The 24,980-nt window shown below is 39.7% G+C and overlaps 1 protein-coding gene across 3 annotated transcripts in view; it reads left to right on the top strand.

The window, feature by feature from the left end:
* The window catches only part of PLCE1 (phospholipase C epsilon 1), a 287,768-nt gene that overhangs the window by 246,583 nt on the left and 16,205 nt on the right, over positions 1–24,980 (top strand). For 2 of the 3 annotated variants that reach the window (XM_039871701.1, XM_039871702.1), the window contains exons 21-29: positions 4,283–4,404; positions 5,282–5,399; positions 9,722–9,853; positions 10,880–11,170; positions 15,926–16,089; positions 17,342–17,603; positions 19,548–19,666; positions 21,626–21,754; positions 24,770–24,979. In XM_039871701.1, the coding sequence (XP_039727635.1) occupies positions 4,283–4,404; positions 5,282–5,399; positions 9,722–9,853; positions 10,880–11,170; positions 15,926–16,089; positions 17,342–17,603; positions 19,548–19,666; positions 21,626–21,754; positions 24,770–24,979 (1,547 nt within the window). The remainder of the gene's footprint in view (positions 1–4,282; positions 4,405–5,281; positions 5,400–9,721; positions 9,854–10,879; positions 11,171–15,925; positions 16,090–17,341; positions 17,604–19,547; positions 19,667–21,625; positions 21,755–24,769; position 24,980) is intronic. The other variant, XM_039871703.1, reaches the window with a different exon arrangement.

The following is a 24,980-nucleotide window of genomic DNA, read 5'->3' as shown; positions in this document are numbered from 1 at the left end:
CTGTATCTGGCCAGTTGGCTCTTCAAGTTGGTTCTAAGTTCTTCTAACATGACTCTTTGGTAACTTCTTTGCTGTTTGGTGTGATAAGGTTTTCTAGGTTCATCTTGTTTATTTCCTGCCCCAGACATGGAAGTAGCTACTTCTCTAAGATTTGGGTGTTTTTGTTTTTGTTTTAGGGAAAATGATATTTCAAAACCACAATCTGTTTGCTAAGGAGGGTCACTGTTTCTAAGTCTCTTCAGTGGACAGAGTTACTCCATGAGTTCATACTGATAGTTCTAATTTAAATTCAAGAACACAGTTTTTTATTTAACTTCTGTATTATATTTCTATTTCCTTTCTTCATTTTGGCAACTTTTGAAAGACAACAATGTAGTAATGAAAATATGCCGAACTTCCTATTTATATAAACACTATATGCGTAGAATTTTTACTTCTCCGTCAGATGATTGTTTTGCTAATATGCGCAGAACAGCAACCATTTACCACTGGCATTAAGACAGCCAAGCTACCCTCCAAATATCTGTGTCTCACTCAGCAGAATTGTCTCCTGGTCATGTTTGGATCTGTGAACCTCCATCTTGGCCAGCAGTCACAGTTCAGTCTCTTTCTGCCTCACAAATACCATGTTAGTCTCTATGTCCATTTTTTAAAATTATAGTTGACATACAATATTATATAAGTTTCAGGGGTACAACATAATGATCAACTTTTATGCGCCTTATGATGTGATCACCACAATAAGTCTAGTAATCCTCACCATACAAGTTTCTACAATAATATTGACTATTTTTTCTGTGCTATACATTACATCCCCATGACTTTTTTTTTTTTTGTTAACTTGTGGTTTGTTCTTCTTATTCCTCTTCACCTTTTTAACTCATCCTCCATGCCACTCTCCTCTGGCAAGCATCCGTTTGTTCTCGGTATTTATGAGTCTGTTTCGGTTTTATTTTGTTTTTTTAGATTTCACATATAAATGAAATCATACGGTATTTGCCTTTCTCTGTCTGACCTATTTCACTTAGCATAATACTTTCTAGGTCCATACATGTTGTTACAAATGGCAAGATTTCATTCTTTTTATGGCTGAGTAATATATTCCATTTTTTATATGTACCACTTTTTCATTATCCATTCATCTGTTGTTTCCGTATCTTGGCTATTGTGAATAATGCTGCAATGAACACCAGAGTGCATATATCTTTCAAATTATTGTTTTTGTTTTCTTTTGATAGAAACCCAGAGTGGAATTTAATTGCTGTGTCCATTTAATATTTGTCCTTTGTAATAGTTGATTGCTTCATACCATCAACTAAAAGCCTAAAATCCCATCAGATAATACAATGGGCATATTCTTTAGCGGGGAGATCAAAAGAGGGAGAAAATGAAAGAGTCAAGATAATTTCTTATATCCTATTTCTGAAAAGTTGTGGGAATATAAATATTTTAATATTGACTTGTTCTTCCCTACGGGTCGCTACTACTGTCATGGTGATGTTTTCCAATAGAATGAATTTTTCAGATCAGAAATGAAAACCACATTTAAGGAGTCACCCAATCCAGATGTTATTTGCTTCTGAAAGAAGTTAACGCAGTGGAAGATCAATTTGCTCTCAATCATAAATTACTCCTGTGTTCTTCCTGTATTTTTCAGAACAAGAAAGAAGGCTTTTCTTAAGTATTGTTGTTGTTTTGTTGTTGTTGTTGTTGTTGTTGTTATTATTATTATTATAGATGTTTTTGATATGCAAATAACAAAATGAACAGGTAGGGGAAGAATCTGATTTACAGGCATATCTCAAAGACACCGTGGGTTCGGTTCCAGACCATCCAAATAAAGCGAGTATCGCAATAAAGCAAATTGTAACTTTTTGCTGGTGGAGGGTCTTGCCTTCAGTTTGTAAAAAAACATAACATCAGTGAAGTGCAATAAAAATGAGGTGTTGCCTATATTTTCAGTTAGGAGAGTAAAATTTAAACTCTACAGCACTGAATTTCTATGATAGTTGAGTGTTTTTTAAAACCCACCTACGCTGAGGTGGGATGTATGTGGAAAGGGGGCCCAACCAGATTCTGCTCCAGTGGACTGTGAGACCTCGGGTAATGTCCTTTCACCACTCTAGGCCATAGGTCCCTCAGATGTGTAATGAGAGGTTCTGTTCCATGTCGACTGATGCCCTCCCTTCTTCCAGCACTAACATCTAGAATCTATGACAGTTAAGTCCACTGTCTTAATAACCACATGATTATTTCATTGAAAGATTCCTCTGATTGGCTGATACCCAAACAGGCCTTGTAGTTCTGCCATGACTTGTTTAAGTTTGTTCTATTCCGCTTCCTTATGCTGCTGTTAAGTGTCAGTCATATACCTTTTGGTGGTGGTTTGTGGTGCCTCGCTCATCTCTGCTTCCCTCTACCATCCTCACTTTCTCCATCTGAGATGAGAAGAAAATAGAAACATGCCTGCTTGTGGGTAGGACCATTCTCAGCTTCTTAGGGGGAACCTCAAAGTTTTCTCAGCTTCTTCTAATGATGGTTCCCTTTGAGGATGAGATAGAAGCTGTCACCAGTCCCCTCAGAAAAATAAACTTGCTCTCAAATTTCTGCCTAAAATTACAGGAGTGTTCACAGGCCTTCTGAGGCCCTCACAGGCATTTCAGGTTAAGAACCCATCTCTAGACTTTGGGTGGCCCAGTTTATCTCTGTGACAGCTCTAGTCCTTAGTTTTCACATCTATAAAATAAAAATTAGTCTAAAGCCTGTTTTGGCTATAAAAGTATGATGATCCCTAGCCACAGAATTACTTCCAGAAAATCTAAAGGAAGTTGCAAATGAGACTCATATATTTCAGGAACCACTGCTCTACTTTTTAGCCAAAAAGTTGTAAATGACTATTTAATTAAATTTTATTAAATAGTAAATAAACATAGATTAATTTTTCCCAGCCTTGTTGTTTATCTTGACTAGCTTTGAACATACACTAGAGTACAGATTTGAATAAGTAACTCAGTATAGATATGTTCTATGCCAAGGACTACATGATTCTAACAAATTAACCAATTTCTATTCATTTGACATAATGTACTATTGAGAGTATTACAATTGTCAGAAACTGAAAATATAAAATGTGGATATGGCATCACGATTAACACTAACAATGTTCGCACTTCGTTAATCACTAGCCCTTGCATCTCTTAATAGTCAAAATATTAAATAGACGGAAGATTTCTTGTTTCATTTATCTTATCACCTAAGCTATTGTTATTTATGCTTAGCTTCATACCTTAGTTTAATTTATCAGCTTTTTGTCTTAATTTTTCTTACTTTTATCCCCTTTCTGATTCTGTTTTTCTGTAGCAGATGTCCTTACTGCTTCTCCTGCTCCTAACGGTCAGGAAGGTAAAGCCATTGAACTGGGCATTTTAACTGCATGAGTGTCAGCATACTGTTTCCAACTTATTAGACCTGATTAACATGAAGTTGTGACACTTATATGAGTAAAAATGTAATAAAATGATCAATCTCGTTTACTTCTTGGCAGCCTGCATGGCCTTGATTTGGTATAAGGATATTTTGGTCTAAGCATTTGTGGTCTGATGAGATAATAAATCCTGGGTGAGAAATGAGCATTCTTATTCTTCACTTTTAAAGAACATAATCATGATATACCTCTGACACCTTTAAAGTCATTTTGAATAGAAATACAGAAACAAAATATAAAATTATCTCTCATACTTTAGATATTTTTAGATATATTTTCATTCTTATTCCTAAGATTTTCACTTCATAAATGATAAACAATTATGAAAACTGCATTGCAAATAACAATGTCTTTTCTCTTCTGGTTTTGACATTTCTAGAGGTAAAAGAAGCTAATCACTTCATTTTAAAGTGATAGTGATTAAATGATGTATGCACCATCTAGAAGTGCTTCAGTCACTAAATCTTTCTGAAACTTATGTGCTGAGAGCTTCTTAACATAGTAAATCTTCCATAATGTTTTCACAGTTCCAATCAGCCATATGAAAATGAGCCTTCTCATTTAGATTATGTCTATATGATACCAAAACTACTGGTAAATGAATCCATTCAATCAAAAATAAATACACTGTTTAACAAATTTTAAAATTATACTTCAAACCATCATTTTGGTAACATGTAGCCAGCCTCAGTCTTCCAGATAAGTACAAGTATCTGGGTATCCTGGCAATGACGTAGACATAGCCCTTAAGTGAAGCATTTGGTTCTTGTTCACTGAAGCCTGCCAACTCATTTTCAGACAACATTCTAGAAGACAGACCTGAAAATAAATCATGTAATGACAAGCTTCAATTTGAATATAATGAAGAAATCCCCAAGAGGATAAAGAAAGCGGATAACTCTGCTTGCAACAAAGGAAAGGTGGGTGAATGGTTTCTGTTATATTACACTTGGACCCTGGTACTCTTGTCAGTTTCCGATGGGATTTCACTCCTCCCACATCCCCTCCCTTCGTGCTTCCCCTCACTTTCTCTTAGATGCCAAAGCCCACAGGGCGATGCTATGGGAAACCCACCTGCCATTTATAGAAGGTTAGTCGTTGATTTATCCAACCAATACCTAGTAAAGGTGTCATGTGTGGCAGACACTAAGGCGGCACAGGAGGCAGTTTAGTGATGGAGACAAACCTTGTAGATAAGAACAAAGAGCAGTGATTACACAGTGTTATCAGAGCATCAGGGAAGATGATGTTGCAGAAGGAAGAATTTCCCAAGCGGACAACAAGGAACACAGGCCAAGAGGACAGCCTGGTTTATTTAAGGAATTTCTAGGAGTTTTAAAGATGTTTGACATGACCAAGAAGATTAATGGGGACCAGACCGTGAAGTGTTAACAGAGAAATGATTCTGAGAAAGATAAATGAGATACCCAGACTCTATCCTCAAGTGCCTCATAGTATGTAGGCTCTGAGCAAATCTGTGGACATAGTTGCAGTGACATTGTTGGATAAAAAAATAACAAACTATGTCCAAAATGTGAGCTACAGAAGATATATACTCAGTTACCTATTCATTCAACAAATATGCCTTGACTGTTCCACATTTACAACACTGGACTATGCCCCATGAGTTAGACTTACCCCTTGCTCTCAGAAAGCTTTTACTCTAGGAAAGGTGTTAGGACATAAGGATCAATATAGAGCAAGATGAAACACTGGTGACATGAGAACGGAACAAATAAAGAGCTTTGGGGTGGCGTATACCCTCCATGTCAACTGGTATCATTTTTCCCTTGATAGGTTTACGACATGGAACTGGGAGAAGAATTTTATCTTCCTCAGAATAAAAAGGAAAGCAGACAGATTGCACCAGAGCTTTCTGACCTTGTCATCTATTGCCAAGCAGTAAAATTTCCAGGTAAGAATAGGCAATATCTTCTAAAACACTTTAAGATACCAAAAGATAAAAATGTTATCTATTATTTACTCTCAAAATAACTAAACAAAGTCTGAGAAAGTTGAAGTAATGGCCCAAGATTTCAGAATGTATCAGTTAAGACTCTTGTTTGAAAGTGGCAGAATTTGACTTAAGCAAAGAGGAAGTTTGTTGGCTCGTATTGAAAAACGAAGGAATTCACAAGTTTCAAATACAGCTTGATCCTTTCTCGCTCCTCGTTTCTCACTGTGACTCCACTGTGTTGGCCCTGTGCCCTTTGTGCTTGCAGGGGGCTGCAGCAGGCTAGCACATGTTTCCGGATTCAGTTTCAGTGTAAGAGTCTCTTCTAGAACTTTCAACGGTTATTGTTTTTCATTGGGTCCTTTGCCCATCCCTGTACCAATCACTGTGGCCAAGTGCATGCAGTGCTCTGACCCGTGTCACATGCCCCCATCCCTGAGTTAGGTAGCAAGACTCTACCTATGCCACATGGACCAAGGACCTTGTTTCAGCGGAAAAAAAAAGATTTCCCCAATTGGTAATTTCTAGGAGTACAGTGAACTTAATGCTGATAAACTGCTTCCAAAAAATATGCATTTTTGTTAATAAAAGGTAGAACTATAATTCTGAAGCCTGTCTATCTCCATTGCAGTACCCTGCCTCTCTTGTTAGGATGTATCATCAATGAGCTCACCCAATTGCGTGTTCCACAAATGGGGCAGCAGGAGGTAGAGGGCAAACAGGAAAGCCCATAAATATATGGAAGTCAGAAAAATTCATCTCTTCATACTAAAAAAAAAGATCCCCTTGTACAAGATGTCCAAGGACAGAAAAACAGCCAAAATTGGGGATCGTCAAATGTTAGTAAACAGGGTATATAACTTGGCCTGGAGGGTCAAAATACCAACCCTCATTTTTTTTTTCAAGATGGTCTAAATGCAGATCCTGGCTTCCAGAGGTTTATTTTAAACACCAGTTCTCACATTCTGCCCTGCAAATGGGACAGGGGGATTAGGCTATTTAAAAATTAGGTAATAGTGGTTTTTTTACACATCAGAGAGGGAAAAGTCATAGAACCTTCTCAATTTTAAGCTTTCTTCCATAAACTGTTTTTAAACGTTTGGCAGCCACTACTGCTTATCTGCTAGCAAATTCTGTTGAGGAGGATATGAATGAATAAGTAGTAAGCAAAGATTTCAAAGAAATGCAAGGAACCTAGCCATTTGGCTGAGTTTCAGATTGTGACTTTCTGTCACATAAGTACAATATGATCATATTTGCAGCTAGTAAAATTGTTCTTATGATGGGGAAAAAATCCTTTACCTGTCAAAAATTCTTGTGGCATGCATGTCACAATGAAGTGGGAGGGCCACTTCATTCAAGAATCACACTCACTGCATCTCTTGTTCTTTGTAAATTCAGCTAACACTACACCCAAACTATTCCACAGGCTTATCAGTCTTTTTTCCTCAAGCACTGAGTAAATAAAGAGCACAAATTTCCAAAGGTATTTGAAGTCATTGTGAAAGATAAAGTTTCTGTACCAATAAAGAATCAAAAGGTCATTTAGTCTAGCTTCTGACTTAAGACACAGGGTAAGCATGGGGTCGTTTGGCTTATTTTTAAAATTCACATATGCTATATTTTAAAAAGTATTTATATAGCACACATTCTTTATATACTATTTTTTTTTCAGCAATTGAAGTTTCATACATTTTTCTTTCCCCAAATTTATTTCTTTTCTCCAAATAACTAAATTGTGTTGCCAGAATCATTGTTATAATACCTTCTAAATATTTATTGCGATTATGCTCATGAGGAAAAAATACCATAAAAGGTTCATTTTGCTACACCATTGATTTTAATTTTGCTCCATTATCCATTTCAATGCATCTCACCCTTCACTATCTCAAGTCCCTTCCTAGGAGTCCTATGCAAAAACTTCTGAGCAGTGAGGCACCACAGCGATCACGTGATACCTTTTCCATAAGTAAAGTAACTTCCCCAAGATCATGAACCCATGTTCGTGGCAGGACTGAACTCTTTGGTGACCTTGACTAGGACAGTTATATAACTTCTCTGCATTTCAGAGTCCTTATCTGTAAAAGAGACATAACAGTCCTAACTTGCAAGGTTGTTGTAAAAATTAGCACTAAAGTATAGAATGTGATCAGCACACTGTCTACAAAATAGTTGGCACTCTGGAAAAGGTGGTTGTTGCTGTAATTATTGAAAAATGGCCCAATAGGGCAAATGAAGGTTATTTTTGCTTCTTTAGTTACTTCTCTGGCCTCTCCAGACTCCTCTCCTTTCTTGATCACCCAGCCCTTGTTCTTGCTTCTTTGCCCCACCCCAAGAGAACAACGAGGCTCTTCATAGAAGGGTGCGCATTTCCCTGGGGGATACCGGTATGTGCCAGGATGTATGCAAAAACCCCAGGATGAACACAGAGCCTCACCCTGGCCCTTCCTTTTCAGTTTTACTTGGGAGAAAATCCACTGTTACATCACTGTGTAGAGAGCAAAATTTACACAAAATGTTAAGACAAAGCATGAGAACTCACTAGTCCAAGTTTTTGCATCTTTGTGGATACTTCAGAGAAAAAAAATCTAGACGCCCACAGCTGCTATGAACTGAGCACTTTCTCTGAATAAGACACTCTACTAAGAATGTATATACATTATCTAATTTAATCCTAACCACAACCTTTTACAGATGAGGAATGAATGATGCCAAGAGATTAAGTAACTTGTGCAAGGTCACACCACCAGGAACTGGGTTTAAATCCCAAAGTCTACACTCTTATTAAACACTACTTTATCCTGTCTTCTCTGATGGTGTTCTTGTGTTACTGAACTCAAAGGGTTTGTTTTGCCTGCACACGTCAAAGCCAAAGGAGACATGGACAGGAGTTTGCAGCAAAGAAAATAGAGGTTTATTTAAAGAAATGGCACCAAGCCTAGAGACACACGTGAGCTAGAACTCCTAAGACCTGGCTCCCTAATGGCCTCTAGGGAATAGGTTACATAGGGGAAAATTCATTAGTCATGATAGCTAAAAGAGTTGGGGTTGTGGGCTCTACTGATTGATCGAGGCTGGAGTAAGAGGCAATCGATCATTGCATCAGGTCCTGATGTCAGTCATGGCATCGTTCTGTCTGATTTCCAGGGCGTGCTGGTAGGGTCATTCCATCTTCATGGGTCTAGAGCTGCAGTACAACTAAGGTCAAGTTGTTATCTTTAGCTTGACCAAAACTCTGTTTCTGTGGTCAACAAATGAGAGGCTTTGTACCTAAGACTGTTTGATGTTGACCCAAGGGCTTAATGAATTAGGGAGTGGTCATGCATGTGCAGTAGGATAAGGAAAGAAAAGAAGCAAGTGAGTACAAGGCCAGATTGAGTCCAGGAGAAAGAGAAAAGAAAGGGTCTTTTTAAAGAAGTGAAGATTTGCAGTTACACTTGCAAAGCATATTTTTATCTCAAAGAGGACCTCTCGAATGCTTTAGTTAAAGGAATTACTTTCTAAGGTACAATTGTAGACAGTAGAAACTGTTTGGAGGCAACTCTGGCTTCATTGGTGCCTTTAAATCACTCTTCCTGCACTGGATCCAGGTCTGCACAGTGTGCATTCATTTCCTCATTCAGCAAATATCTATTAAGTTGCTGCTGTGCACCAGGCACTGGGCCAGGCAGGAAGGATCCAGGCAGTGGTTGGACAAGGAGTGAGAAAGAGAAGCCATGAAACATTATCATCATAATATATTTCCCATTTCATCCTCAGACCAACCCTGTGATTTCCTATTATTATGCCCATTTTGTAGATAAAGAAACTGAAGAACGGAGAAGGTAGATGTTAAGTCAAAGCTCATACTGACAGGAATTGAACCTAGATACAACATGATGCTAAAACTCAGCCTCTTAACCATTCTTTCATCTCCAAAATGAGTAATTAGGTCCTGATAATTGAATATGGACTGGAGCACGTTCTTTTCATGCAGCTTTTCAGTTTTTCTGGTGCACAATCAAGTGGGTATATGTGTGATTTTGTGGTCATTCATTCTGTAATAATCATACAGTTCATGTCATATTTGCCTACAGAAATAAAAACTTGGCTCTAATTGCCTACAGTACTATTATTAACATTGCTAAAAATGCTAGTAGGTCTTCTATACTGAGTTACAAGGGAATAGTAGGACTTCAAAATAAACATTAACAGAGATGGAAAAGGTTGAGTTCCCTTGCTTGTAGTTTTTGGCTTATTTTTATTTATTTATTTATTTTTTTTTTTCCATTTTATGGGAACAGGCCTGTCAACTCTAAATGCATCTGGCTCTAGCAGAGGAAAAGAAAGGAAAAGCAGGAAGTCCATTTTTGGCAACAATCCGGGCAGAATGAGCCCTGGGGAGACAACATCATTCAACAAAACATCTGGAAAAAGTAAAGTCACCTTCTTATAATCTCTTTGCTTGATTCTGCGTACTGGATGATGCTGATATTTTACTAAGCACTTCCCTTGAACTTTTTAATTTTTTTTTTTACTTTTATGAATGTTTATATTAATTATGTACGGTATAAATACTTTTTAAATTATGAATTTACATTTTTAACTTCCTGAAAAATAGAATTTTACTGAAGATGTTCTAACAGTGTTTACCTCAAAAGGAAAAAATTGGAACCACCTTGGAACATTCTAGCAGTTCTTGGAACTGCTCTCTTCACCATTATAACTCCAGAAGATATATCCATTTTATTTCTAATTAGTTTTTATTATAAAAGTAATAAATTCTTATAGTTAAAAACTCAAACAATACAGGGTATTATTAAAATTCCTTTCCGCTCTGAATGGCTCAGTTCTACTCCCCAGAGGTAACCACTGTTAAGTTTATAGTGTTTTGTTCAAGAAAAATAAGATTCTCTTTTAAGATGATCCAAACGGGATATGACTGAACATATTCATATAACTTTTATATTGCTATAACTTTTCACATAGCTTTCTGTACATATATCTACCTTATTCTCCCTAATGCCTCTGCGATATTCCATTGTATGGATATATTGTCATTTATTTAATTACTTCCTCCCTGGTAGAAAGGTTGGGTTGCTTCTTGGCTCTTTTTCTTGTTCCCTTTTTTTTTTTTTTTTTGCTATGAAAAATAATGCTATAGTGAACACTCTTGTGCATATATTGTAGTGTATTTGTGCAAATATATCCATGGAGCAGATGAAGTACAGAGACAAAGGACTTTCAGGCTTTTAATTTAAATTGGTGTTTCTACACTCATTTTAAAATTCAGTAGCTATCATTTTGTTTCACGGTGGTGGACTAATCACAAGTGACACTCAAGATCTATTCTGATGTGTTATGTGGTTATAACTGTTTCTTGGGATGTTGTTCAGTTTTATCTTTCTAAAATATTTAAAGTTTTCTGCACTAATCTGAGGCTCATCTTTTGGGGGATTTAGGTTCCTGCGAAGGAATGCGACAGGCCTGGGAGGAATCTTCTTCCCCACTCAGCCCAACCACATCCCTCAGCGCTATCATTAGAACTCCCAAATGCTACCATATCTCATCGCTGAATGAAAATGCCGCCAAACGTCTGTGTCGCAGGTATTCTCAGAAACTGATCCAGCACACCGCCTGTCAGCTGCTGAGGACCTACCCAGCTGCCACCCGTATCGACTCGTCCAACCCTAACCCCCTCATGTTCTGGCTGCATGGGATACAGCTCGTGGCACTCAACTACCAAACAGAGGGTAATGGGCCTACCACACCCCTGGGTGCTTCTTCACCTTTCTCCTTTGCAGCTTATATTTCAGTAAACATAATTCAACAAATAACATTTTTTTAAAGGGCAAGATTCCGGACCAGGGCACACTGCATGTAAGAGTAAAAATATAGAAGACAGAAAAAAAATGAATTTGATACTGAATTGTGTTGCACCCTTGATGTTTCAGAGTTAAGGCGATAGAAAACTCTGAAGGGCCTCCTAATAGTCTCCTGCTGCTGGCCCCCTTTTGAAGGAGTTTTTAAACATAAGACTGTTCTTGTGTATCTTTAAACAGGACACTGTTTAGGGCTGTGTCCAGTTTGTTTTTTAAAGATCTTTTGGGACAGAGAGTTTTAAAACCCCTTAGTAAACTGTCTTGTTAAGCTAGTTTTCTTTGCAGTCAAAAAGTAATTGTCACTCCAAAAGAATTACAAGTTAAAACCATTTTAGCTTCTTCTCATCCCTTTGAGATTGAAATGGAGAATAATGGAGTAGCAAACACAAAGAAAACAAGTATGTAAAAGACATGAACAGAGAAAGTAGTGTTGGTGTTTCTCCACTATTGATGAGACCCCATAACAGGGATAACTGATGAGGCCTAACACAAGATTGATTGCACGCTTACTATGCGCCAGGCACTGCGCTAAATTCTCGACCCCTATTATCTCATTTCATCTTTGCAACAACCCTAAATGGTGGGTACTTTTGTGATCCCCATTCCTCAGATGAGCAAACCAAGGCTCAGAGTGATTAATTTGCTCAAGGTCACAGAATGATTTATAATAATAAATTCAAGGCCTCTGGGAGTTTAGAGAATTAAGTGTTTTGTTTCACTTGGTTATGGGGGCAGGAAGAGAGCTACAAAAGTTAAAGGAAGAGCAGATGAGGAATGCTTCCTCAAAGCTCATTCAAAACCACAGTCTTTTCTTTGAACACTCAAGTGACCTTCTCATTCTTCTCACATGAACTGACTCAGGTCCTAATTAACCATGCTGACCGGTCAACCACAGCTTATGCCTGTCTTCAGCCAAGGTCAAACCACAGCTTTAGCTCTGGCACCAGCTAACCACCTGACAGTGGCCATTTACGGCTGACCCTGCAGATGTATTTTTTTGCCTGTGTTAGATTTGCTTCTTTCAATTGAAATTAAATAAGATAATGCAGGTGAAGTTGACCATAGTGCCTGGCACATAGAATGCATTCCACAAATGTTAACTATTATTAAGTATTTTGGGTAAGTTATGAAAACAGTATGCTTTGGACTCACAAGTGGAAATAATAATGAAATATTTTCAAAGTTGTAAAAAAATTTTTTCAGTCTGTCCCGAGTGGATTGTGGGCTCACATCTCTGGCCCTGTCTGTAGCCCGGTGTCCACTGGCGCCCTTGATTATTATGATACTGAAATATTTTAAGTAAACTGAAATAACTAAGAAAAATGGTTTTCCCAAGGAAATGTAAATGCATTCTGTTTGGGATGATCCTTTTCTCCTAAAGTGCCAAAGCTGGTACAGACGCACTGGTTCCACTGACGGCAAAGGGAGCCACAGGTGAAGGGGACATGAGAATTGCCCCTCCTTGGGCCATCTCGCAATCCAGGAGCACACACTAAGGCTGCAGCTTGGCCTTCCCTCACCCCTGAAGGCTTTGCCTCTCTCCCAGGTCAAGCCAGGAGCGCATGTTCGAGCTGTCCCACTCAGCAGAGGCAGATGGCTGTATTGATAGTTCATCCTCAAGTTTCTCTACATAATCTTCTAACCCAGGAAAGAGGGCTGTCATTAAACCTCTCTTGATTTGATGCAGCAAGAAATTATTAAACATCTCCCCTCACTGGACCAAGCATAAGCTACTTGCAGTTTCATCGTGTTTATCTGTAAAAATGCTCTTCATTTCCACAGACTGTGGGTAGAGCCTGGTCAATACCTTGCACACAATAGATATTCAATAAATGTGTGCTGCACTGAGCTGAAACAGATTGTCCCTGTTTTAATTTTTTGCAAAGAATTCTTAGGGAGTGCTTGATTTTTAATTTTTGCAAAGAAAACAGGGAGTCCTTGAATATCCATGAAGCATCCTAACCAAATAACGGAGAACCCCCTCCTAGTGTCCCTCTAGCCTCCAAATATGTTCCTTACCACTTCGTGAATTTCGGGTGACCCTGATACCACAAAGGGCTGTCCATGGACTTTTAGGGACATCTCTTCCCAGGATTTCTAATGGCGCCATCAATTCCGAGAAGGTCTGCAATAATCTGGAACTAGGAGTTTAGAAGGTCTACACTCAATAAAACTAACTCTTTAGTTCAGAAATTGACTTGAGCCTGGTATGCAAACCCTTGTTATTGCTGGCAACAGCCCCTCAAAGTTCTTTCCATCTGGGGCAGAACAGTTCCTGCCTCGTGTCCCAAGTATGTAGACATGCAGCCCAGTCACAAGAAAAGCTTCTATTATTTATTACGCTTTCTCGAATAATGGTCAAACTCTTTACGATGACTTTTCCGGCCCCCAAATATAGAGGTAATTATTACAGGAATGGTGTCTACTTAATACCGTGTTTTTAAATAAATAGAAGACCATAAAGATAATAATATGCTTGATCTGACATCACATGCATTGACTGAGAGGGGTGATCAACTTACAGTGCCAGTGATCCCCAACCTTTTTTGCACCAGGGACCGGTGCTCCTATGAGAATCTAATGCCTGATGATCTGAGGTGGAGCTGAGGCGGTGATGCTAGTACTGGGGAGCGGCTGCAAATACAGATGAAACTTTGCTTGCTCACCAGCCACTCACCTCTTACTGCGCAGCCCAGTTCCTAATAGGCCACGAACCAATACCAGTCTACGGCCTGGTGGGGGTTGGGGACCCCTGGGTTACATGGATTCATGCACACTCTCTAACTTGGTTACGACAAGGGTTTTAAAACTGTAGCTCCAGATGAAATTCTGGAACCACCTCTAGGGAACAGTAGGAGGGCTAGATTTGAGGTCCCACCTTTATTCCAAACTGAGCAGCTCCATGTGGATCTGTTTTACATATTGGATCACCAGATGAGATTGTAGTTAAGAAAAAGTGCTTTAAAGTTTTGGAAAGCTACAAGAGTAAACACAGAGCTAATGAAATCAGACTTCAAACCCTAATGGATGTTGATACCATAATTTAATAGCTACTGTTTATGGAGACCTTCTATGTGCCAGATGGTACGGTAGGGACTTTCTTACATTATCTCATGTATCTTTATGACAGCCCTATGCAATGTATATTATATGGCTTGGTGGTTAAGATTGAGTCAGGCTGTCTGGGTTCAAACCCCAGCATCCACCACTTACTAACTGTGTGCCTTGGGTTCTTTCACTTCTTGTGCCTCAGTTTCCTCATCAATATAAATGAGAGTACTTGATGGGTTATTGGGAAGCACTGATGCACCTAACATGCTTAGAGTGAGGCCTGTACATAGTAAGAGCACAAATAGTGTAAGCTGCTATAATTTTTTGGTAATATATATCCATTCCACATTTACCAACTCTGCATGAGCTAGTTCGCTTCACTCTCTCGGCCATCCTAGCCCATGTCTATGTTACTCAGTCACAGAATAGCCTGGGAAGAGAATTTCCTTTTACTGCAAGCAGGACAATTGGCCTCAATGAATGCCACACTAGGACTAGAAGGGACGTGAAAGATATGGGGTCCATTGCACTGGTTTTATAGAAAAGGAGACTGATGCCCAAGTTGATATGTGTCTGAGACATCTTACCTTAAGAATTCCTGCACATGATCCCGACTATCTTACCTTAAGAATTCCTGCACATGATCCCGTGTACATGGAAAAGTTTTACACATGAGACGAGTAGAGGCCAACTTCTTATTGCTCCATGGTGCTTACATGCTTTTCCTTGATGTTGGTCCATGTAGCAGAGTTCATTCTGTACATGGAAGGAATTTATCAGAGGGAATATTTATCAGGTGTGTCTCATAAACTTTTTGCTCCTTTGGGCATCTTTATAGCAGACTTGTGCCATCATATGAGCATTTGCGTGTGTAAGAGCCTAAAAATAGTGCAGGAAAGAATTCTCTCTGTGTCCATTTGTTCACCAAAGAACCGTGCCAAATAAACTCTGGCCACAAAAGACTGGAAGGTGTTGTGAGGGTACCCAGAGTTTACAATTGAGGGGATCGTGAACATGATGTGAATCACATGTAATAATAATTCTTTTCATGTTTACAATTTTTAAAAAGGTAGAAGTATTGTAATTTATGGATTGAAGTTGAGATTTCAAAGAAAGATACGTTTTTATGGCTATTCTCCCAGTCTTTCTTGGATGATTAAGATTTTATTTTATATTTGAAAAAGCATACAATTATCTTCATGGTTTGACTTTGGGGATAACAAAATGGCAATACTATTTCTTTCTAAAATTCAGTATAAAATGAGGTATTTCAAAGATTTTGGGGGGGTGGATGTTGTAAATTTTTATTTGCAAAAAGAGTTTTTAAGTACCAAGATCTGGGTTGGATTAGGAATGCTGAGCTTCTCCCAGAGACTGAACCCCGTGAAGACAGGAATTTTCTATCATGTAATCTGCTGTGTTTCTGGTGCCTAACACAACCTGGCACGCAGTAGCCACTCAATCTATGGCATAAATGGACAGATGGTTATCGATACAAAAATCTGTTGAACTTTAAGTCTATAAGGTAAACAGTTAAGCGACAAAGTAACAAGCACTGTTGACTTTGTTTTGCAGATCTCCCTTTACATTTAAATGCTGCCATGTTCGAGGCCAATGGTGGCTGTGGTTATGTTTTAAAACCTCCAGTTCTGTGGGACAAGAATTGTCCCATGTATCAGAAGTTTTCTCCCTTGGAAAGAGACCTGGACAACATGGAGCCTGCCATCTATTCTTTAACTGTAAGTATGGCCCCTGTCTTCAGAAGGCAGCAAAGTGCTTAAGCCTTCCTGGATATGAACTGATTTTGAATTAAAGGCATTTCAAAGTTTTCACATCACACACAGTTTTGTTCATACAGATCTAGTTCCCAGAAGGATTTCTTTATCTCTCAAAAGCAGTGGCTGTGGTTTAGGTATACTATCACCAGGCACTATAAAGGCCAGTGCCCAGGAGATGGAGTCATCAGCTCCCTGCTTCACCTACATACTGATGATGGTAGTTCTTCCTGGGCCTCAGAATCACCACTCTGAGCTTAAGCTCCTCGTTGGAGCAGGTCATCTTAAACTCTGACAAGCTCTTAGCAGATCAGATTAACAGGCATCATTATACTAATACAATTAAATATCTTTCCCCCTTACAGGTTAACCTTTGTCATTCCTGGGCCCTCCCTTATACCTTTTATTGCCTAATTAACTTAAAGTCAAGACTCCACAGACTGCCCTTAACAACAGCCCCTGGAAGCTAGCTCATCACTCAACTTTATTTCCCCATTCTTTCGCTCCCTCTTAGCAGACAGGGAAAACGACAGCTGGATGGGTGATAGAAAAAAGGGACAAAGTAATCTCTTCTGTCCATTGTTATAACTTGGCCATTTCCCTCCAAAGGAAGGGTGCCAAGCAGTCTCTACTCACGACACCCATAATCCCACTCACAGATTTTCCTGCCACTCTAACTGCCTTTCTGTTTCCCTAAGACTAGGGCAGTAGCCCTTCTTCTATTTGGCCCTTTTACCTAGACTCGAGCAGCGTATCATCTATTTACAGAAGGTTATCAATTAATTTTTAACAACATTCCCTGTGACTTGCTCCAGAACTAAACTATTCAAGATTTTACAGTTAAAAAATATACACCTAAAACATTCTGAACAGAATATTCATAACAGACTTATGGTGATGTTGCATAAGGTCCCCTTTTCTCTCGCCTTCTTGAGAAGTTTAATTTCATCTTAATTGGTTGGTTTTTAAAGATACTTAAACATTTTGACAGTTGAAAGGTGATGGGTGAATGTTTTAGACAAAATACATTTTTCCCGTGATTCTAATCATCTGATTACCGATTACAATCACTTTTTTTCAGCAGATTTATTAATCATTTACCTCGTCCATTCCAGAGTGTCCTTTGCGTTTCTTTGCGAAGGAAGCGGTGAGGTGCAGACGCTGTCTTTGCTTCCTTTTCATCTTCAGTGACTTTGATCTTCGTTTCCTCCCTCAGATTGTCTCTGGACAAAACGTGTGCCCAAGTAACAGCACAGGAAGCCCGTGTATTGAAGTCGATGTCCTGGGAATGCCCCTGGACAGCTGCCATTTTCGCACAAAGCCCATCCATCGAAATACCCTCAACCCCATGTGGAACGAACAGTTTCTCTTCCGAGTTCATTTTGAAGATCTCATATTTCTTCGTTTTGCAGTTGTGGAAAACAACAGCTCGGCAGTAACTGCTCAGAGAATCATTCCACTCAAAGCTTTAAAGCGAGGTAAAATAACATTGTCATAATGTTAATAATTATTGTAGCTAAGTGACAGATGCCCTGGAGTTTGTTGGACTCTTCTCTCTACTTTTGTGTAGGTTTGAAATTTTCATGTTAAAATAAGAGGCAGGAAGAAATAATGCAAATTTGAACACTGTTTAAGCACATCTCAAAAGAGCTTTTTTTTTTTTTTTTACATTATCCTGAAATCCAAGGTATTGACAACATTCCTTAGGAAGTATGGCCTCTCCCACTGCTGCTGATGTCGGGAGCAGTGGCAGCTGGCTCTCATTCCCTCACATCTCTTTCCAAATAGCACCCACTGCCTTCCTGGCATTTTTAAAGCAGAGATTGAAGTGAGGCGAGGAAACAGAAGAGAGATTGGGGTGTGGTATAACTAAGTGGGCCAAAGCTGGAATCAGTGCCTGGCAGAAGTTCAGTGTCAGAAGCCAGAGGTGGATGTTGGGTGCAGAGCAGGGAGGATGGAGAATCCTAAGCAGAGGCCAGAGCTGTTGGCTGATGAATTGGCTTTGCCACGGCCCTCCTGGGAACTTCTGCTTGTCGACTATCTGCATTTCTTCTCAAACTTTGGTGTGCATAGGAGTCACCTGGGGCTCTTGGTAATAAGGTTCAGATTCTGATGCAGTAGATCTGGGCTAGGGCTTGAGATCCTGCATTCTAACAGGCTCCTAGGGTTGCTGGCCCTGCTGGTCTGCTTTGAGTACAAAAGTTCTAGTCCATACTTCCTCCCACAGCCACACTCAAACTGCCAGGCTCTGAACTCCACAGACACATTATATTTTCCTACTTTTTGTGCATTTCCTATTGCTCATCACCATTGTGCAAGTACCACATGGTCACTGTATTAGTCAGCCCAGGCCGCCATAACAAAGTACCACAGACTAGGCGACTTCGCAACAGAAATTTATTTTCTCACAGCTTTGGAGGCTAAAAGTCTAAGATCAAGGTGTCAGCAGGTTTGTTTTTTTCTAAAGCCTTTCTCCATGACTTGTGGATGGCCACCTTCCCACTCTGTCCTCACATGTTCATCCTTCCGTCTGTGTGCATGGCATTTGATATCTCTTTATCTGTGTGCTAATCTCTTCTTATGGGGATGCCAGTCATATTGGGCCCACCCTAATGATTGATTGTAACTTCATGACCTCTTTAAAGGCCCTATCTCCACCTGTTGTCACGTTCTGAGGTTACTGGGAATCAGAGCTTCAATATATGAATTCTAGGAGGACACAATTCAGCCCATAACAGTTATTACAGAAATATGAGAGTATAGAGAAGCAAGAACAATTTTTTTTAACCCATTTTTTCGTGTCTCCAAAATAATCATTTTTGGTGTATATCTTTTGCAGACTTTATTTCTCTGGCCATGTAGAGGCTTCCTAATCATAGTGTTTTGCAACTTACTGGTTTTCACTTAATAATACATGTAGTGAGCAACTTTTCTAGTTAATAACTATTCGAGTTAATAACTATACACCTACATTATCACTTTTACTGGCTGCATACTAGTTCTAATGCCATTTTATACTTAAACAAACACACCATTACTTACTTAACCAAGCCCCTATTGTTAAAATTCTTTATATCACTAAAGCTGTTCTGAGGTGGAACATTTGTAAAATAGTGACTGTAGATGCCTTGATACAAAAATGATGAGATTTTCCTACGATATTTTGTTTAAGATTTTCTGTTCGAGTCTAAGTTAGAAACGGTACCTAGATAAGTTAATCACCACTAGGTGGCCCAAAACTGTCCCCGAAGGATCCACTCTCCCGGTGACAAGGCATCAGTTGGTTGCATGCCTGTTGCCCCTACCTGCCCATCATAAGGTCTTATATCTACCTATCATTTCTTGACCTCCCTAAGGTATCTTCTTGACATAGCTCTGCAGGTCCTGGCTAACAGGCTTTTCCTAATTCTGCATTATTCCAGGATATCGACATCTTCAGCTGCGAAACCTCCACAATGAAGTCTTGGAAATCTCCAGTTTATTCATAAACAGCAGAAGGATGGAAGAAAATTCCTCTAGCAGTACCATGCCAGCCTCTTTGGTAACCAAGTTCTGTTTCAGCATATTTGCGGGGATTGCTATGCTGGAGTTCGGCTTTCTTGTAGTACAGGACAGTGATAATTAGGTAGCAATGGAAATAATAATAATAATGGCTGGCACTCAGCACTTCATAAGCACTTTATATATACTAATTCACTTAATCCTCTCAATAACTTCACAAAACATCTATTAGTATTGTCTCCATTTTACAGATAAGGAAGGTAAGAGCTAAGTACTTCTGAGGTCATGCACATACAAACCCAAGTTCATCTAGTGCCAAAACCCATTCTTCTTTTTTTTTCAAAACCCATACTCTTAATGAGTATATTATAGTGCCTGCCAGGGAAGTAGGTCAAAAATAACAAGGTGGGGAAGAGGCTAATTAAGCACATCTGATAGAAAGTAATCAGTACTTCTATAAACTTTAAGTCAGACCAGGAAATCCTTTGCTTCTTCAGTGGTCCAGTGGCAGGTGTCACAGGTGAGCAGGGTTGGAGTGAGCAGCCAGGTGCTGCTGGCGATATGCAACTTACACCCTGGCATTTGGGGAGGTGCAGAATCTTCACTCTTGGGAATGGGAGAGAAACACCACAAAAAGTCCCACCATTGCAGTCGATGTTTTAACAAATTGCCCAGGGAAGATTTGTGCCTAGTGAAGTTCGAGAACCATAGGACCAGCACTCACCCCAGTAATGAAATGCAAAGTTGTTTACTTCAACAAGCAACACTGCTTTAATTAACTAGTTAATTCCATTATGCTTGCTCTTTAAAAATTAATTTCAAGGGGTATCCATCCGTTACCTCTTTGTGTGTTTAATAATCTGATTACTATTGTATCAATCATATACTTCAACATAGTCCAAACAACCCTTGGAAAGGCACCTTATACACTCACGATGGCGCTGGCTTGACCACCATCTCTGCCACCTTCGATAGCCCTGCTTTCTTCTCTGCTTCTCTTTCCCTCACTTATCAGCTTCTTCTTCGTCCCTGACCTTATTTCCTTAGATTCTCCTCCTTTCCCCTTCCATGTGTGGCCAAGGTTGAGAACAGCGTGTTGGCGAAAGTAGAGAGAGGTATTGCCTCTGTCTCATGCAGAGGACCAAGAAGTGGAGATGGGGCTGCCTGGTACCTAAGAGCAAGAATCAGATGCTTTCAGAAAGACAAGACAGGGCTTACTGCCCAATTCTGGGTTGGTCACCCTCAATACCTGTTAGAGCTGAAGGTTCCACACTGCCATGAATGAATCGTTTTTCCTCTCAACGCTTCTGACACTAAATGTGTGGTTATCTTTTCCAATGTGTTACTTCTCCAACTCTCTGACACCACCTGGAAGTCCTACCTTTCAATTCAATTCTGACACGATCTACCTGGCATTAGCATCAGAGCCCACAAGTTAAGAGCTCAGTCCTGGAAGACTACCCACATTTCAAATGCCAGTCACAAGTCTCAACTTGTCACCGGTACTTCTAACCAACCAGCTATAAATTCAAGAGGTTCTACAACCCCCTCCTCAGGTTCAGTAATTTGCTGGAATGACTCACAGAGCTCAGGAAAGTACTTTACTTGCCAGAATATTTTATTTATCATCTCACCATCTACAATTCTCGCCCAGTACCCTAAAGAGAGATAAAACTCAATATACACTATTGATTGTCAGTTCGTAAGTAAGGACTGACATACATTCCAGGTGATATCAGTCCCATAATTACGATGGAAAGAGGCACTGTTTTATAAAATAAATTAATATTTTGGTGGTATGCTGCTATATATCCTCACTACACTGTTAAGGAAGATGCACTGTTACTTCTTCAACCACAAAAAGATGCATCAGGTTATAAAAGGATGCTCCGCCCTTGCATTTATGTGTCCCTCATTCTAAGAACTAGCACTTCTGTGTTAAATGTAGCCTAGAAGTTGCGTGAGAATGAATGAGAAACCATATGCTCTTCCTTGACAGATGTTTAATACAGAAGAAAGAAAATGTTTGCAGACTCACAGAGTCACAGTTCATGGGGTCCCAGGTCCAGAGCCCTTTACTGTTTTCTCTATAAGTGGAGGCACCAAGGCAAAGCACCTTCTCCAACAAGTAAGTCCGCTGAGCCTGCAATTGGGAGAATCCGACATCTAATATGTATGGGTATGTGTGTGTGTGATTGTGCGTTTGTGTCTATAAACACACACACAAATACACAAAAGTCCACGTTGATGATCTGTCTTTTGATTCTGTTGATATTCGACATTGAGACACACCCTACAAATGATCCGAGGGATCTTGGTACCACTAAACAAGCCACCTTAACCTTTAGAAAAACATTTTTAAGAATTCTTCAGCACGTCAAAACACTGGGCTCAAGAAGGATAAAGACACGAATAAGTGACTTTCCAACCATGTGTGCCCTTTTCCTCTGAGCCTAGACACAGGCCTCATCTTCCCTCTTAATGCAGAGCTTACTAATCAACCAGAATTTGCACACAAGCTGAATGAACTCTGTCATTCTAGGAGCTGGATCAAATTCTTAGAGTGTCCAAATGGACCACATAGGCCCAGATGACATCTTGGGCCCTTCTAGCAATAGGTCTTCATTGGCATGTTGAGCAGCCTCCTTGTTCCCCATCCCCTGGCACTTGACCTTTGAGGTCCTATACCTCTAATGCTACAAAGAGGCATGGAAGGCCTAAAACAAGAGGATGAGAGCCTGTTACACCAAACCCTGAAGCAGAACTGGCGTAAGCCCCCTCATGCTGTGCCACTTCTGCTCCGGAGCCCCAGGGATCTCAGCGGCCTCCTGCAGGCAGGGACACTGCCCCACAGGGGGATTTGTAAGGTTGAGAAATCCAGGAACTAAGAGCAGCGTCCAGAGAGAGAGGCAGCTCTTTGAAAGGGCAAGGCAGCCCTGTGTGCATTTCCTTTTCTCTTTACACTTGAAGCTCCACTCTCGCTTGGCACAGTGGCCTAATATCCTTGCAAACTTTTATCCTTAACCCATCTCAGAATTCTTTCTTCTACTTGGGGGCAGTGACTGTGGAGCTCCCTCTGAATTTAGGGCATACGATGAAGTGTAAGTGGGATTGTAGAATGGTTGGGGGATTAAAAATCCATTGAGCAACCATACATAATCAGTGTTAATAAGTATTTCTGTTGTTTGAGGGGAAGTCTCTATGGACAGGCCAACTTTTGCCCAACATTTTAGAATTGACTTAGAGTCAGAGAAAACAGCTTAAGTGTCAACTTTCATAACATATCAAACAGAAGCTACTACCAAAGTTTTTGGTTTTTAAATTGGTCCATAAACTCCAATGTCTACTATCACAAAGCACTATTGGGGTTTTGGAGACACTATAAAATGTGAGGATTTAAAGCAAGGGAACATTTCCATGGACCACCTGTGAAAAGCAACTCATTACTTCATTGTTACCCCATGCGGATAACTACGTGGATGTAAAGCAAGTCTGAGGAGGGAGAGATTCTGGGCCCCTTGTGGAGGTGACAATGCCAACTAACCTACTCCTAAAATCTTCCTGTCCTAAATTATTCCTATATTAGTAGGAGGAGTTGCCTTGCCCAGAGCCCAGCATCAGTTACAGAACAAGGGCAGGGATGAAGGGAGCAGAGTCTTCTTGAGAATCTTCTGCCCCCACCATCCTCAGTTCATTCTATTTTTCCTTAAAGTTGAGACACAGCAGTGCCAGGTGTTGAGAAGGAAGTTTGCTTAATCCAGGCCAGATAGTGGCAGCTTTCCCTTGTCACCCCCTTCAAGTTTAGCCTTTTGTCAGTACCCTGTACAACATGAGTGTGAAAGAATAGATCAGTAAGAGGAACTATACTGACGGCTAGTGTCTGTTGAGTTCTCATAATGTGCCCATGTTATGCTTTATAACTAGTGACTCAATCATAAAACAAAACAAAATTAAGAGGTTGTTACTATGGGGGCAGAAAAATAATTTTCTTCCCACCTTCTAAGTTGTCCTAGCTGGACTAATAATCAAATTAGCATGAGAAAATAACAAAATAACACGAGAAAATAAGATTAACAGGAGAAAATAACCAAATTTATTACATATGCACATACAGGGGTTCCATAAGAATATTAGACTCAAAGACAGATCTGGCAGTTAAGGCTTATATGCTTTCTTGAGCTAAAGGGAACAGGAGGTTGTGGTTTGGGACTTCACAGGACAGGAAAGCAATTCACATGGAAAAGTAAATGTTTGGTAAATAAATGTTTGATGGGGCACGATGGGGCATGTTTAACAAGGGACACAGAGAGGACTTTGATCAAATGGGCCTTGCTAGGTTCATACTCATTGATATTAAACCATAGCAGGTCCTCTAAGTTCTTTTAGGCAGTAAGGGGAAGGTTAAAGCTTCTTTCTAAATCTTTTGTTTCTTGAAAATAACCAGCCTAAAATAATCAATATCTCAAAAGGCATATTTTGGGATGGCAGACTGATTCCCCTCATTACTCTCGCCGTTCCCATTTCAGTGGGAACTGAACCTTCAAAGGGTTAAATATCTTGCCCAACACCTCACAGGCAGTAAGTATTAAAGGCAGACCTCAGATCAGGTCTGTCTGGCTCCTGAGCCTTGTCTCAGCCATTCTGTTTGATTGCCAAGGTCAGTGGCCAACAAAGAAAACAGGCTTCTAGTCTCACTGTCAAGTTTGTTGAAAGGAGAATTCGCAGGAACTTAGAAAAGATGAGATTAGAAGATGATTGAGAGATTATTTTGGTAAAAAACTGGACTAGGTTCTTTACCCTCAGTCCTGAATTGCAAGATTACAAAGAGCTAAATTCATAGTTTGAAAAATCTAAAGGTTTTTAATCAGTAGGAGCTCTCATTCCAGCAGTGGGAAAAACAGTTATGCTGTCTGGGGATTATGAATAAATTGTGTTGTTGCCCAGAATGGACATAAACAATCCTTTTTGGACATAAGAGAATTCTTAGACTGTCCCAAAAGAATTATGCAACACTCCAGAGTAGGTTTCACTTACAAATTGCACATCAAAGCTCTCTGAAAACCATGCAAATAGACTTGTTTTGAATTAAAGTTTTTGCCCACTCCTCAGAGGTGTGCTAAATTTGCCTTTGCTTTATCTTTAGATTCTGACCACCGAACAAGACATCAAACTTATTGCCACAGACTACTTTTTGATGGAAGAAAAATATTTTATATCTAAAGAAAAGAATGAATGCAGAAAACAACCATTCCAGAGAGTCATTGGTCCAGAAGAAGAGATCTTGCAGATTTTAAGCAGCTGGTTTCCAGAAGAGGGATACGTTGGCAGAATTGTCTTAAAAACCCAGAAGGAAG

Source organism: Pteropus medius, unplaced genomic scaffold (assembly GCF_902729225.1).
Source record: "Pteropus medius unplaced genomic scaffold, Ma_sr-lr_union100, whole genome shotgun sequence".
Classification (NCBI taxonomy): domain Eukaryota; kingdom Metazoa; phylum Chordata; class Mammalia; order Chiroptera; family Pteropodidae; genus Pteropus; species Pteropus medius.
Note: the sequence above shows the minus strand (reverse complement) of the source record. Positions and strands in the feature narration are given on the sequence as shown.